This window comes from Eucyclogobius newberryi, unplaced genomic scaffold (genome assembly GCF_026437365.1).
Source record: "Eucyclogobius newberryi isolate DKJ021-1_F unplaced genomic scaffold, fEucNew1.0.hap1 SCAF_19, whole genome shotgun sequence".
Classification (NCBI taxonomy): Eukaryota; Metazoa; Chordata; class Actinopteri; order Gobiiformes; family Gobiidae; genus Eucyclogobius; species Eucyclogobius newberryi.
This window is the reverse complement of record NW_027315823.1, coordinates 30,969,318-30,986,971: the sequence shown is the minus strand read 5'-3', so window position 1 is coordinate 30,986,971 and position 17,654 is coordinate 30,969,318. Positions and strand designations below refer to the sequence as shown.

At 38.1% G+C, this 17,654-nt stretch overlaps 1 protein-coding gene across 1 annotated transcript; it reads left to right on the top strand.

Annotated features, from left to right (window-relative positions):
- The first annotated feature begins 846 nt into the window (after nt 1–846).
- Nucleotides 847–9,696, top strand: prxl2b (peroxiredoxin like 2B). The gene is made up of 7 exons (XM_072452978.1): nt 847–1,042; nt 2,082–2,286; nt 4,655–4,706; nt 4,809–4,872; nt 4,950–5,025; nt 5,663–5,781; nt 9,504–9,696. Exons 1-7 carry the CDS (start codon nt 983–985, stop codon nt 9,528–9,530), a joined length of 603 nt encoding a protein of 200 aa, XP_072309079.1. The 5' UTR covers nt 847–982; the 3' UTR covers nt 9,531–9,696.
- Nucleotides 9,697–17,654: the final 7,958 nt, after the last annotated feature.

Genomic DNA, 17,654 nt, shown 5'->3' with positions numbered 1-17,654 from the left:
CAGGTGAATGCAAGAGCCAGACTCTATAGGGTCGTTTTAGCATTTGTATTGATAGTTGAATTCGTAAATAATTATGTCTGGAGGGCTAATATGCACTGAATATAAAATATATGTATGCACACATATCAGTATCGAGTGAAATCACCCCCAAAATACATGGAATCGTATCAATATAAACATTTGTGGTATTGTCCATCCCTATAGCCCAGTTAGTTGGAGCCCAGTTGGAGGCCAGTCATTTGGAGCCCAGTTGGAGACCAGTTGGAGACCAGTTGGAGCCCAGTTAAAGCGTATTGGTTGCCTGACCCGCCAGCCCCGCCCACAATCTGTTCGAATGCGTTGGGAATGGCTGGTCAGGCAAGCGTAGTTGGAGCTTAGTTGGAGCCCAGTTAGAGCCCAGTTTAAGACCAGTTGGAGCTTAGTTGGAGCTTAGTTGGAGCATAGTTGGAGCTTAATTGGAGCCCAGTTAGAGCCCAGAGGGAGCCCAGAGGGAGCCCAGAGGGAGTCTCTCAGGTCACCCACAGGACTGGCTCAGCATCGGCTTATTCCATAATGCATTCTCTCTCATGTTGTTTAGGACCAATATCTGCATTTTCAAGGCAATCGTAATCAGCCGGTCGGTTTCGTGAAAAGGACCTATAATTATACATAATTATAATCGTACCACAGCGCAATAGATCAGTCCATGACAGCTCGAGTCATGTAACAACTTCACCTATAGAGCTCGTTCACCGACGTCACAAAAAAGTTACCAAATCGGAACCCCGCCTCTTTTACACTAACCTCAGTGATTGGTGGTTCACTGAGGACTCCCGCACGTTCATTGGCTCTTCACGTTTATGCGGAAGTTACTGTTTTGCAACAGTTGCAGGGGCGTGGAGCTCATGAATTTCAATATATTTCTATCTATTTACCGTATCGTTTTTAGCACAGACAACGGCAACGTTTTTACACAGCCTTGAAATCAGTTTTGCTTGTTAAAATGGCTAACATCGATCTCGCAGCGGTCGGAAACAACACGTTGAAGAGCGAAACGGGCGAGGTAATGCTATTTGTTTACTATCTTCTAGCGATTAAGCTGGTAATTTTAAGAATGACAGAACAAAATAACGAGCTAATTATATGTATTTATTCATATGGGTGTTGTTTAGGTCTGTAGGGAAACGTGGTAAGGCGACCCTGCTGAGAATAATTGCACAAATCGCCTGATTATCGTATCCAGTGTATAACTACAGTGTTGTGGCATTGTAATTGTCACAAGGGAATTCAGCAGCTTGTTGCAAATTTGACTGGGGTTTTCCATTCGCATGTCTTTTTAGTTACACACTCAATAGTACTTTATTGTGTTTGCCCATCTGCTGCTACTATGGGTGCTTTTGTCTTCCAGGGTAAAGTCCGCGAGATTATCTAAAGTTTATGATGCATTTGTAATTCATTGTTGTGGGGACTTATTGCACTTCTGCCCCATCTGTAGTATTTGTAATGTAAAAGGTGTTAGTTTAAGCAAAGTCAATAAAAACAACAACATTGCCTTCCTAAATGTAGTGTGTATCATGTATTAAAACAGGATCATAAGCTAGATAAGGATTTGTGAATATTTCTGTGAGTAAATGTTGGAGTATCTGAGGTCAGGCTGAGGTCAGGCTGGGGTCAGAGGGCAGATGTTTTATAAGACTGAACAAGAAATTAAGATACTTATTTTTGTCATTATCATACATATATAGTAGTAGTAAATGTTTCACCAAGGTTTACATCGACAACTATGAATATTGAACACTAAGAAAAGACTGAAATAGCCGTTAACTTAACACAAGGATCACACTTTGATCCTTTATAAAACTATGAAACGCTTCCAAAGATTTATTACTACATTACCCAGTGACCAGATATTTAGTTCTTTGAAGAGGACATTATATATCTCCCTTTTATGACCGTTATGATAACTTACTACTTGATTGGTTTTGAAAATAGTCCTACTTTTTATACTATTGCATGGTCAATGTTTGATTTATATTTTAACTTAAATACAATGTCCAAGTTTGATTTTAATACTTTGTTGCTGTGTGTTTTCTTTTTTGCAGACTGTGGAGCTGAAGTCTCTATGGAAAGACAACCCAGTGGTGCTGTTCTTCCTGCGCAGGTTTGGTTGCCAGATTTGCAGGTGGATGGCTTCAGAAATCAGCAAATTAGAGCCAGATTTGAAGGCCAGTGGTGTGTCTCTGGTTGGGGTCGGACCAGAAGAGTTTGGGCTACAGGAGTTTAAAGAAGGCGGCTTTTTTAAAGGAGGTAAACCAAACGCAAAGTTTTTATTTCTGTGCTTACACTTTGATCCACATGGGAAATAATCAGACGTGTGAAAGTTGTGACTTGTGCTCAAGTCGGACTTAGTCACTATTTTGATGACTTGAGACTTGACAACTCAAAGCAGAGGATTTGAGACTTTACCTGGATTTACCTGTCTTTGACTTGAGACTCTACCTGGACTTACCTGTCTTTGACTTGAGACTCTACCTGGATTTACCTGTATTTGACTTGGGACTTTACCTGGATTCACCTGTATTTGACTTGAGACTTTACCTGGACTCACCTGTCTTTGACTTGGGACTTTACCTGGACTCACCTGTCTTTGACTTGAGACTTTACCTGGACTCACCTGTATTTGACTTGAGACTCTACCTGGACTTACCTGTCTTTGACTTGAGACTCTACCTGGATTTACCTGTATTTGACTTGGGACTTTACCTGGACTCACCTGTCTTTGACTTGAGACTTTTCCTGGACTCACCTGTATTTGACTTGGGACTTTACCTGGATTCACCTGTATTTGACTTGAGACTTTACCTGGACTCACCTGTCTTTGACTTGGGACTTTACCTGGACTCACCTGTCTTTGACTTGGGACTTTACCTGGACTCACCTGTCTTTGACTTGAGACTTTACCTGGACTCACCTGTATTTGACTTGAGACTTTACCTGGACTCACCTGTATTTGACTTGGGACTTTACCTGGACTCACCTGTATTTGACTTGAGACTTTACCTGGACTCACCTGTATTTGACTTGGGACTTTACCTGGACTCACCTGTATTTGACTTGAGACTTTACCTGGACTCACCTGTATTTGACTTGAGACTTTACCTGGACTCACCTGTCTTTGACTTGGGACTTTACCTGGACTCACCTGTCTTTGACTTGAGACTTTACCTGGACTCACCTGTATTTGACTTGAGACTTTACCTGGACTCACCTGTATTTGACTTGGGACTTTACCTGGACTCACCTGTATTTGATTTGAGACTTTACCTGGACTCACCTGTATTTGACTTGGGACTTTACCTGGACTCACCTGTATTTGACTTGAGACTTTACCTGGACTCACCTGTATTTGACTTGAGACTTTACCTGGACTCACCTGTCTTTGACTTGAGACTTTACCTGGACTCACCTGTATTTGACTTGAGACTTTACCTGGACTCACCTGTATTTGACTTGAGACTTTACCTGGACTCACCTGTCTTTGACTTGGGACTTTACCTGGACTCACCTGTATTTGACTTGAGACTTTACCTGGACTCACCTGTATTTGACTTGGGACTTTACCTGGACTCACCTGTATTTGACTTGAGACTTTACCTGGACTCACCTGTATTTGACTTGAGACTTTACCTGGACTCACCTGTCTTTGACTTGAGACTTTACCTGGACTCACCTGTATTTGACTTGAGACTTTACCTGGACTCACCTGTCTTTGACTTGAGACTTTACCTGGACTCACCTGTCTTTGACTTGAGACTTTACCTGGACTCACCTGTATTTGACTTGAGACTTTACCTGGACTCACCTGTCTTTGACTTGAGACTTTACCTGGACTCACCTGTCTTTGACTTGAGACTTTACCTGGACTCACCTGTCTTTGACTTGAGACTTTACCTGGACTCACCTGTCTTTGACTTGAGACTTTACCTGGACTCACCTGTATTTGACTTGGGACTTTACCTGGACTCACCTGTCTTTGACTTGAGACTTTACCTGGACTCACCTGTATTTGACTTGAGACTTTACCTGGACTCACCTGTCTTTGACTTGAGACTTTACCTGGACTCACCTGTCTTTGACTTGAGACTTTACCTGGACTCACCTGTCTTTGACTTGAGACTTTACCTGGACTCACCTGTCTTTGACTTGAGACTTTACCTGGACTCACCTGTATTTGACTTGGGACTTTACTTGGCGAAACTCTTGAGATTTATACATTAAAAAAGCTCTGGAAAATGTTAGCCACAGTAGCACACTCGCATAACCAAACATTGCTAAAATACTTGTACAAAAGTAGATTGTACACAGAGATTAGTAATGCAAATAATAAATGACAATAGAAAAGGTAAAGCAATAAGACTTTTTTTTTATCATAATCATGTCACTCTAGGTGTCTTTGACTCTACTTCATAAACGTTACATTATCGTCCAACTGGTTTACGTTTTCCCCTAATATGTTAGGAAGGATTACTCGTATAATTACTGGTAAAGTTTCTTTGATGCTGGGTTAATATAGCCTCTTACCTCATTTTACGACATAAAAATACAATGTCATACCAAAATCCAAACTTTACAAATGAGAAGTTGCCTCTAACATGTTATTTCTTATTATTTGTAGCTATTTTTGTCGATGAGAAGAAGAAATGCTACAAGGACCTTGGGTTTAAAAGGTAACATACTTTATTATCCTAAATACAATTAGTGTATGTATTTGGCACATAAACTATGTTAAATATATGTAATTGTGATTAAATGCTTACTTTTTTTTATAGATACACTGCTCTAAGTGTTGTTCCAGCTGCTCTGGGGAAGAAAGTTCGAGACGTCTCCTCAAAGGTCAGAAATACTTTAACTGTAACCCACACAATACATTTTAGTCGTACATTCTTATTTTATTTATTATTATGTATTAGGCAAGTGCTGCAGGAATCCAAGGAAACTTCTCTGGAGACTTGCTTCAAAGTGGAGGCCTGCTCATTGTAGCTAAAGGTAAGAGTCTTTCTCTAAAAATAATATGCTATGAAAATTCAATCTATTGTTTTTCATAAACATTTAGATTATTAATACAAATATCACTAATACATCTATTATTTAAAAGTGAATCAACAGATTATCAGGAATGCGCACTGTTTCCTTGTTGTGTCTCCTCTAGAGGGCAGTATTGTAATATAATGTAAGTTCCCAAAAGACTAAATTCACGTCAAAAACTTCCACTATTTTTACTGCCCTCTCACCCAGTTATTTTGTGCTTTTGGAGAAATATCAATGAATTCAAATGACAATGAAAATAGTTTTTACTTTGGATTTTTGGAGGCTCTTTTTTTTTTGGAACATCAGATACACAAAAATTGTACTTTGGCCACACTAGAAACTCCAATCTATTTTACAAACATTTAATCATAACCTTGGATATTTGACAAAGTATATATTCAGAGAAACTATATTCTTATGTACTACTTGTTTGACAATCTCCGTTAATAAATTACAATAATATAAGTGTGTTGCAGACATTTCATAAAAACATATCTGCTTTGTTCTGAGTTCCTGTCTGGTTATACGTTTCATCACACTGTCCTGTTTCATAAAGCATGCCAAAAGGAAATGTGATGGTGGAACTGTTTTTAAGGTGGGGAGAAAGTCCTTTTACACTTCATCCAGGACTCGCCCGGGGACATGGTTCCTCTGGAGGAGATCTCAAAGGCCGTGGGAGTGTTGGCCAACGTCCAGGCCGGGCAGAGACCTGTGGTAAGATCTGTATCAGCGCACTGCCATTTCAATCAGCTATCTACTATATTAATAGTAGATGGCTATATTTAACAAACAAAACCCTTTCCAAAGTCCACTTGTCCACAGTAAAACAATAAACTATAGAGCTTTTGAATGAAGTTAAATGCTCCCATAAATATTCAAATTAGATAAAACTGTTTGAAAATTGGAAAGACTATTCATATATTGAAAAAGAATTTTGGTCTGCCATAATATATTTTGTCATTTTATATAATTTAAGGACACGTACAGCAAGAAAAGCTTTTTCCCCCTGTATTTTTGTTTTGTTTTAATTAAGCAAGAAGTTTAAATCTGGCTCTATCAATTTTTCTGACTTATATGTTTCAAATAGGTGCAATTTGGGCCAATTTTTACACAGAACATGCCTTATTTGTATATGAAAATATTTCATGATGAAAAACGTTTTATTTTATTACATTTATGTCAATAAAATACAGAAGAAGTGTCAAATTGATATTTCTACATTCAAGATATTGTTGATTATAAGTTACTGTTTATGGAGTGAAAGAAATGAGTTGATAATGTTATGATGGTCTGTAAACAAATCTCCATTTATGCCTAAAATGTATTTAAAAGAAAGTAAGTATTAAAAGAAAGCATACTTTTTCTTGAGCATCTCGATTAATCTTCACATGTACAAATGAATATACCAACAAAAAAAGTTAAATGAAATATTATTCATCAATTTGATGCACTTTTAACCCAGTTTGTCAAGCCTCATGCATCAGGCACATGACAGATGCTCACTGTTTATGCCGCCATGAATCAATGTTGGCCTAAAAAGTGTTCATCAAAGACACATAGAGCTGATTTCTTGGTGAGTTGGACAGAGTCAGTTTTACGTCAGTGCGGCTCATGTCCATAGTTGGATTTCACACATGTCATTCTGGCTCCACGCTTTAGGCCCTGTGGGAAAACCTTTACCAATCCTTTAGGCCACAGCGTCGGCCTAATGACATTCTCCACACAAACAAACTCCGTCTGCCACTAATGAAAACTGTCATGAGTCGTTTAATTCAGCTGATGAAAATCTAGACCCAAACCATACATTCTGTCTCATAATCTCCACCATTCATTTATGTGTTCTTGTTTGAGAACTAAAGAAAGAATGATTAAAGTTGTGCTCTATTACAACAGTGTTCAATAGTAACTCTACTTTTATATTTGACTGATTCAGCGTTGTATCACAGCAGAGGTGGGAGTTATAGAGAGAAAAATGGAGAATACCACGATTGTCGTTTTGCAGGTGTGCAAAATTAGACAATGTATGTTCAAAATGATTGAAAATGACAGCAATAAGAGCTGATTAGAAATAAATTGAACAGAAACATCTATAATCTCCCAAACAAGGGCTAAAAGTGATATTTCTGCCCTTGTTTTGGTGAATTTTATGGTCTATTCACGTTTTGTGCTGGACTTGTGCCTCAACCAAGACATTTACAGGCACATTTAAGTAAGTTTGGTCCGATATGAACCGATACGTTAACCGATATATATATATACTGTACATACTGTGTGGTCAGTATATACAGTACATATATCCTTAATCATAGCATAATGAGACCCCAGATGTATTCACTTTTGTAAAAAATTATAACAAAATGTATTTATGCAGGATATAAAATAATTTGTGGCATGATTGTGTAAACAGACAACACATAATTGTTTTTTTTAGCCTAATTGTCTGCTATTTCCACTCAAAAAGACAAATCTGATGCTTTGAGGACAAACTGGGGATGAGACATGACACACAAACTCGTGCAGTGCAGAAAATATCTGCTAAATGTTCAATATTTGACTGATACTGATATCTGGGGGAACGACACTCCTGATGCACTGTTAAAAAATTGTCTAAATATTGTTATTGAGAAAAAAATACAATAGAAAATTTCATAGCGTTTTGGTTTGGTTTACATATCTACTCCACTCCGGGGTACAACAGCTAAATAGCGTTCAAAAGTCCTTTGAAATATATTGCCTATTCCTGCATATTTTGTCTTTCTCTTGCACAATAGTTCAAGTACAACATGAAATACTAGTTGAAGTTTAAAAAGCCAGAATAACGCATAATGTATATGTAAAATGGCAACTATGAAAAGAAAATGACAAAAATAATTATATAAAACTAAATACCTTGTGGATATCAATCGAGTGTAGATTGTGTGTTTGTGTTCTCGTGATCATGTCCGTCTGCACTCGTGAAACTTTTGAACGTTATGGGTTAAACACATGAGCGGATGGAGGAGTGAGGAGTGAGGCCACCATTACGGTTGTTGTACTTCTGCTTTGCACATTCAAGACCCGTTCAGGGAATCTCTTCATTTCTTGGGCCGTAGTCGACTAAAGAAGTTCTTGATTGGCTAAAGTCATGCCCGGTGAAACGATTAAATATCTGTATGATCTGACCCAACTGCAACGCCACAAGCTCAGAGGAGTTAACGCAAGAGTTTACTGAATGTGTAATCTTCAATGCGCACGTACATGTTTCCATTTCATTTACAGCCTGGTTTATTTCTTTTTGCATTTCTCCAAACGATCTTTCACAATCTGGGTATTATGTGCTGTTTTGTCTCCCAGTTCTTTGTTTCCTCACAGTGTTACATTCCAGTGTTACCATTATTATGAATTACCACATTTTTATTCACATCTGATACATATTGTTCAGCTTTATGAAATCAAACTTTCTGAACGATTTATTGAAACTATTTTGTCTTAATCAGCCAGATGAAAAGCACTTTACATTTAAGTATTTTGTGAATATTGCATTGTTTGTATATCGCAAAATTTTCATACAATTGGATTATTATTCTCTTTAATTTCGGTATTTTTGAGACCTGAACGATCACTATTAACGTCTAACCAATTCATTTTGACATCCCTAATCATAGCATACAGTAAATGTCTGAGTTTATGTAAAGGGGAGAGTCTGTAGTTACATTGGGAACCTGGAGAATTGCTGTGTTTTAGGTTGACTGAGGGAGCCAGAATGAGGGAGAACATGCAAACTCTTTGTGCATCTTGGAGATTGTAAAATTTAACAAATCAATCCACACTTGAGCTTTGACATTTGAGTGAGACGGAGAGTCATGGGCCTAATATTTAGCCCGTCTTGTGATCGTCGTCAGTTCTTTTGGATGTTAGTTCCTCTGCTCTTTTCCCCCACGGCTGTTCCCACAAACTGCCCACGTCAGAGATCCACTCATGTCCACACAGCTGCCTTTTACAAATGAATCAGCAGGTTTTTAAACTTAATTCCCGTGAAGTAGTGTGAGAATGAATGTTAATTACTTTTTGAGAGTAATTAAACATTATTTTAAGCTTGTTTTGTAATTATATTGGTGCAAAATCCTTTATATCGGCACAGAACGCCAGCCACGTCTCCAGGCGACCCCAGGGCAGCTGTAGGAGAAGCAGTTTGCCTTCACCATGACCTAATTATGGATTATTATACAAGCTTAAATCTTTACACCTTTAGGCTCTTTTGAACTGATCCAAAGCAGGAAGTGAGGTACCTCCATATTGATTTGATTACGGAGCATGTTGGTTTATTGAATACTGTCTGTCTGATTGAGTTTAATCTAACTATTGTCACTAAAAGTATTATGTTAATTCAAAGTGGATAATGCAGTTACATAAAAATGACCTCAACACTAAATTTAATTTGTCTTTGTTTCTTGCAGTGCAACGATGACGTTTGTACGAGATGATGATGTGAATGAAGAATACACTCCTTAAGTCTATACTGAAGCAATACCAATCACTGCCTCTTTTAATTTGTAAATCAATTACATTTTGTGTAAATGTAATTTTCTGATCATGGTAATATATTATAATATAAGTATTTGTGCTTTTCCACTTGATAAACTCTAAATATGTATGTTATTAAATTTAATATGTATTTAACGTGTTTCTTACGTTTTTTGCGGAGGGAAAAGTAATTATTTTATGAGGTAAACTCTTCTAATACTCAGAGCTTCACTTGACACAACAATGGTCTTGTAAACCATGTTTGCACAAGCACAACCCGGTAACTAAATCCATGCTACAATGTTTCATCTATGTTAGTTAAACGTTCTATACATTATATAGACTTTCATGATAAAAGCATATTCATGATTTGGGCCATACACAGGGCTGGGCCTGGTCAGTACTTGGATGGGAGACCAGCTGCCTCAATGAGCAGTAGTGGACACTGTCATTGAGTCCTTTTAGTTTTTTTTGTTTGGTTTATTCAGACTTTCTCCCAAAGCCCAGAGCACAACCTCAGTTAATGTGCATAAAGTCTGAATAGAGAGAAGCTTGAGCTCATAACGCCTCCCGCTTATACATTTACACTTAACAAAGAGCTGCAAACACCTTAAGCACCACATACAGGATCCACAATGTCCATGGATGACAAGAAATACAGATGATTGCTCCTTTCAGCATTCATTGTCAACATATGACTTCATAATTGTCTTCTTGTACAAACGTGTGAAGGGTTTTAGTGTTTAGTGTCCTGGTCCAACTTATTCCATACATTAACCCCAACAACTGAAATACAATGTTGCTGTACTTTTGTCCTCTTGTTTGATTTTCTAAAAATATCCCACAATGATAAAACTCTTTCCAAACAGTTCTCGAATATGCAGAGGTCATTGTTTATTTTACACATGAATTGAGTCGTGTTTGAAGTCAACAAGAGCCTTGAATATTGCAGCCTTTTGGTTTTATATAAAGTTTGTTTGTATGTGACCCGTAGGTCCTTGGGCAAGACACTTCACCCACCACCTTGGCTCTGGTGTATGAAAGAGCGTGTTTATGAGAGAGAAGCATGTAACCCATGGCTACAATCCGGCATGTTCATTAACATGCACTGTCCTGACCAAATAAAACATAAGAATAGAATTGTATAAAAGGCTTATCTCCACTGGTCCTTCAAAGCACTTAACATCAAGAAACCATTCACTTAAGATGCACTTTGTAACTTCTGGAGTGGGCTGTCCAGCGTCTGCTTTTCTCCAGGAAGATTTCACCTCATGTTCAGAACACGTGTCAAACCGGTTTTTTTATTGCTCAAGAATACTATGAAAACAATGCATTTTTACTATGAGTGGCCTGGCCTCTTCACAGATCTGACCTGTAACTTGCGAGTACCAAGCGTCACTTGTTGGTCTCCATTAAGATACGTTTAATAGCACACTGTGAAACACCTTTAAGGCAAGTTAGGTTTGAGCAGGACTAAACCTCGAGCATTTTGGTTGTAGCCGAGCACTCCAGTCGTCCCAGGTTAAGAAAAGAGTCCTTACAGTTTTATGGGTTAAAATAAATTGAATTAAAACAGACTGAAACAGCAGACGGACAATAGTGTTTGAACAGTCACTTTAATGACAATAATTACAGATCTTAGTCACAAAAATAGGAGTCTTGAGATAATTACATAGCAGAAACATTCAAATACGTACTCTGTATTCTTGCAACGCAATATGGCTCCTCATAAATATTCATGTAGATAAATAAACTCTCAAGAGTATACAAATAATACAAGGAGGTATGTATGTCCATAAAGCAAAAATAAATATGTTTGGTCTTTTGTACCAGATAGAAGCTTTAACATTAGTAGGAGGTGTAAATAACATCTTATCTGATTTGAATTGCTCAAATTAACAAACTATTTACAGTTTTACCATAATTTAGTCCTGGGCAAACAACTGAGAGCGAGTGAAAAAAGTTTTAATTCTGTCAACTTTACTTTGTCGAAGGAATAAATGCACAAATGTTGAACCTGATTGAGGAATTGGGTCCACAAAGACACTATAAATCATGGTAAACCAGGTCAAAACATCTGCATTTTGTCAGTTAAAAAACAAATTCTACCATTACATTTTTAGCAGCCTTTATGTGACGTCATATGTGTATTATTGTACATTAGGGCTGTGTCATGAATTGATTTAGATTCAGATCCAATCATTTCAAATCGTCAATGATAACAATCCTCTGTCAGTGAAAGTGTGTGGTTTGGACTATAGGAGGAGTGAAATGGCACTGAAGTCTTGTTTATGTTCCTGAACTATCAAACACCTTTGCACATGTATATGTCTCTAAGAAGAGAAGCTAGAGTTAAATGGAACAGTTGTACATTGATCCGCTTTACTTCTGCCAAGGCACTGGTCCTAAGTGCCTTGGCCTCTAGATTTCAACAAATGTTTTATTGTACTGCACGCTTGAGCTGAGCCATATATTGCATTTAGATTAGGATCCAATCATTTCAAACCCCCCGTCAGTGAAAGCATGCAATTTGGAGCAGAGTTCAGCTGTGGAGGAATCAAATTGACAGTTTTCTGGCACCGAGTCTCGTTTCTGTTCATGAATCCTATAATAAAAAGCCATTTTATATATGTTTTGGATTAATGCAAACAAAAAATGAATTAAAAAACATTGGAAAACGTATTCAGTTTTTGCCTAGTCCCGTACTACTCATATCGTTTTATTTCATTTGTCAGTATTAAACCCGCCGTGACAGAAATATGCATTTGCTCTTCGATGGGGACCAAATGTTTCCTCAGTTCTCGTGAATTCATCTCCAGCATTTCATCCGTCCAAAGGCCCGCTCAGAAGCCTTGATGTTTTCATAATGGCACCCCGCTAACGCCGCGACATTTAGCTGAAAGAGTTCTTTGTGCACGTGTCCAGTCACCTGCCAGAGTGAGACAACCTGCCCCAGTGCGATAGCCCGACCAGCCATCGCAACGCGCTCGAATAACACCGTAAAGACTCATTTGAGATGTTATTTACGAATATGAGACGGGGGAAAGCGAAGAGCACTTCCTCAATTTGGCAAGAAACTGTTGGACGTGCGAAATGAACTGGGCGAGAATTGGAAAAACATTCAGCAAAACTTTAAGAGAGTTGTGGAGGATTGTAGAGGATTGTAGAGAAGTAGAGCGCTGGCTGTTGAAGCCTGAAGGGCGAATACCACATTTAAAAACGTGAAAACCTGAAAAATGTGATAATTGTTTGAGACTTGGGCCTTGATCGTGATTGGACAGAACAGAATCCATCTGAGCCGTCTGAAAATAGTCCAAAAAAAGGTGCACCACGTCTACTCCATGGAGACGTTATGGAACGCTTCGCAGTACGGCATGTCAAACGTAGGGCATCTGTCCCCATAGCAACAAGCGGATTTATTAACGTCACAAAGCCAAGCACGTTTTTCTTCTTTTTTAGTTTTTGCACTAAAAAAAAAACGTCTGTATTTGAATATATGCTCGACGTTTAATGCCACACTGCGGAACATCCGAGCAAAGCAATAACACCGAACAGCGATGACAAATCTGACAATTTGAGGGAAATATATGAATATAAATGTCACTGGTTAGTTAATTATGTCAATTTGAACATCTTCTTCATGTTAAACTTTATTTATGTATTTAAAAAGTACATAAAATACACTTCTTTTGACTCGATACGTGTTATTAAGCTGCGCATGGCGTGAACTCGTGCTGCACAAAACATTAAAGCAGAAAAAAACGGACTCATTTAAAAGGAGGAAAAGGTTCACAAGAGGCCATTTTGTTGCCCGTGAATGCACATTACATAGGCGTGTTTCAACAGCAGCTCATATATAATTTCAGTCTTTAGCGTTTGAATGCACCGTTACCATGGAAGTGCTGTAGCTCAGTTCTGTCCAATCACAGCAAAGCACCGAGATCTAATTCCCAAACCGCGCCTCTGTTTTTGTGTGTCGTTGTTGTTGTTGTTGTTGCTGCCCTTTACAGAGAAACCAAGAGCTGAAGGCGACCACGCTCTCCAGTTACTGCACAAATACTAAAGGTGACGCTCACAAACTATAAACATTAGCTCAAATGACCTGGACGCTTAATACACTTTTTTCTTTCATTTTCAAGTTAAATCATCTTCTATTAAAAAGCTTAAAAATGCACACACCATTCAAAGTCGAGACTAAATGAATAAGTGTGATCGCAAGTCTTTAATTGAGTAGTTAAAATTGATTTGGTTATGTCTTTATTGATGTATTTTTTCCCTCTTTTAAGCTAAATGATCTTTTAGTAGTTTAACAGGGCTTTATTTAAGGGTTTATTAAAATATATATGTATAAAAAATGACTTAAGTACATTAGAATAACAAACTATTTTAAATCTTGGCAATTGTCTTGGCTACCGTCAAAATTACCGATAAGCAATCAAAATAACTCATTTCTAGATTCAAATTCTGTTTAAATGTTTTTGTTATTCATTAGTCAGTGTGTTTTTCTTACATCATTTTTGTGTTGTTTTATATGATTTTTTTGCGTGAAGCATTGAAAACTTAAACATTGGAATTCTATTTAAAGACAATTATGTTCACGTTGTTTGAACTGGCGTCGATTTTCGCAGCGTTCCAGAGACACACCGGTCGCGTTGAAGTCTAAAGCCCGACGACCGACCGCAAAACTGCAAAAACATCCACCGCGGCCGACTCCACCTCGGCGCCCTTTGATTCGTCTGTCATTACGGCTTCATAAAGGAACAATCCGCGGTCCGGGCGGCGCTCATTGTCCTGTGCGTCTGAGGGGCATTAGTTTGGGTTCACTAAACGCACCTCCGCTTTCATCTCCGCCGCACAGATCAATGGGAGATCAGAAGGCCGGACCCTCCATCTGCCCGGCGGCCGAGCCTGAGTGCGTCTGAGGGCTTCTCGCTCTGTAATTGGACCCGGGCAAAAAGCTACAAGTCCTTTATTGACTGTGGGGGTCCGTCTACAGTAGTTTGGCAAATGTAAACAAGGCGTAGCTGCATGTGATTTATGGATGCACGCGGGAGATATTGAAACATTTGTGATATTGCATTTGTTGCTCAGGAGATGTGCAAAATCAATCAAGCAAGCAATATCATCCAGCCTATATTAAAGAGTTGAGGAGGCTTCACGTAAAGTTTAGTGTTGAAATAAGAGCAGTTTTGCCTCCATAATTGCATGTTTTTCATGTTTTTACAGGCAAATCACACACCTGACACTTGACAGGCTGATCGATTAGTCTGACGATTATTCTTTCAATTAATCAATTTGCTGTTTCGAAAAGATCCTTACTACGTTTGTACATTTACATACGTTTATGGACAAAAGAGCGTTTTCATCAAATGCACTACATTTTCCTATCTTTTCATTTTCGGCTCAATTTGAGTCATAAGACGTGTTCTCTCAGCTCATGGCATGTTTTAGAACCTGTTTCGAGAGCAGTTAATGATTGTTTTATTACTAAATTAGTCGACAATTATTTCAATAATCGATTAGTTGCGATTAATCGGTTCACTTGATCAACCCTCCAATTTGAACAGAATAATTGCACATGTTTTAGAGGGACATGATCTTTTATGGTCGTTGCATGTTCTTCGCAACAGATTGAACATGTTGATATTAAAAGGTGCATGTCCTTATCTCAAACTGCCCAGATACTTTGGCGCTGCAGTTGCTATAGGAACCATACATTACAAACTGTTTACCTGATAATTACTTACTCAAAGTCCATGAAATGTATACATTTAAGCTGTTGATAAATGTTAGAATGGAACAGAACAAACATAAGAAGTTTGATGATAATGAGCTAAAAACAATCACTTTTGATTAAACTCTGTGAAAAAGTCACATTTTGATATAACGACATTAAACTGAGCACAACTTAAGGCCACAGAACACATAATAAACACGTTTTAAAGAGTATTTATAAAGCTCTCACAGGGATTTTGCCTGATTATTTTTAAGTATTGGTCAATGAAGGACATTCTTATTTTACATTCTCACAAAATCAGTCCTGAGCTCCCGGCCAATGGAACGCACCGCAAAGACTTTTGAAATAAAATGATTTTATACCTTTTAATGAATTCAGATCTCTGGTTAGAGACTTTCCACAGAAACCGTTGTTTTGCATGATTTGATCCCATTTAGTATTTGTATGTTTTTTAAGTATTTGTTAATTTGATTGATTGTTTTATTGGATGTGTTTCATTGTTTTATTTGTAGATGAATAAAATAAAGAAAATAAGTTTAATTAGGATGTGCCAAATTGGACCAGGCTCCAAATTGGGTCGTGACAGTGCAATTTGTCCGTTTTCTGGTGGAGGCTTTGCGAGCTGCTCGTCTCTGTGGAGATGTTACTGCTGCGTCGTAAAAGTGTACAGACAAAACACAAACGTGCAAACTTGAGGCTGAATTAGAACAGACTGCTTTTTTACCTTGTTTCTGAACTCGCCGCAAGCAGGGTTTAAGGTCTGCGGAGCGGGCCGCACAGTCCCACCACAGGCTCTCTTTTGTTACATCACGACCTTCCCGTACGTGACATTTGGGTACCTAGGCATGCTTTATAAATGAGACTCTCTCCACTCGCTAATGGTCAAGAATAATAATCATTTGACATGCAAAATACTGTGTTTACAATCCAGACAAAGCATTAACATCTCCATGGAGACAAGCAGTTGAAAGGTTACACGATGCAAGACAAATATGTTGAATTTATGGCTTCTTCAATACTAAAGTGAGTGTTCTTTTTGCCAGTGTGCGTCGTCGTGTGTAAATCCATGGCCCATAGTTAAATTACTAACCACTAAACGGGGAATACCAAAGCCTCAGTTAAATCTATGGAGAAAAAAAAAAGAAGCTGTTTGGCTGAAAATAACATTAATAAATCGGCAATTGGACACATAACAGTCTCTAGTTTGCTGGAAAAGCTTTAGGCTACTTATACTGCAAGAAAACAAACAGATTGGCCAACAGTGCTTTTTGTGGCAACAGAATAACAAGTAAAAAGAAAACATGTAAACCATTCAAAAGTTATATTAGCTTATACCAGTTTAAAACATAAGCTTCTGAGTAAATGTCTGGCGGCGGCAGCTTTTGTAAGGACGTTAATTAAGGGTCGAAGCTGCACAGATTTAACAGTCGAAAGTCTTTATTTCTTGGACAGCAAGTGACCAAACTGTCCAAGTGCGACTAATGCTAGAACCACAAGCTTAGGCTACGATCGCCATGTTTCCAAAGCAATGCTCAATAAGTCACGGACAATCAGGGAAATAAAAGGGTGTAAGGCTCAAAGGCGGTCGGCAGCTTCGTCCCTTTTACAAAGTCGTTCCTATAAAGTCAGCCATTTTGTTGTGTCCAAGCTGTTCACGAGGCAGTGCTGTGCCAAAGTAACGGAGACGTGTGAAGAGAAGTTATTAAACCAGAGCTATAGATGGATAAAGAATCATTTTTAGACTTTCATTTGAGACTTATCTGTAGACAGTGGTGGAGCGTAATGAAGTACAAAAGTAAAAGGACAGGACCTGTACGTTACTTTTACTTCACTACATTTGAGAGCATCTGTGCTTTCTGCACCACGACAATGTGTTTGACGAGTTACATTTCAACCACATTCATGATGACTGGATGAAAGGTTTTGATTTCAAGCTCCAACATTGAGAAAACCATGAATATCTACATCAAATTCACAAGAAAAAATAGGAAATTGACTGGAATTACTTCTGTTGAATAAAGATCGGCACAATTCTTTCATCAAAATCACTATATTTAACACTTTAACAGTGCTCAAAATCTGTAAATTACACTTTTTTACTCTTAAAGTACATTGTTAAACAGATACTTAAAGCAGATTTTGTATGTGCTTCTTTTACTGTGTCTGTACGTTTACTAAACAGACAGAATTGAATACCTTTTCCATTACTGTCTGCAGATCATTCAGAATGGCAGAGCTTGTCTCCAAACACAGATGATTTACCCCTGAACTAGTAGCATAGAATCCGGACACGACCATTGTAAGATCAGAGCAGAGTCTTATGGGTAGAGATCTTAACCCTCCAAAT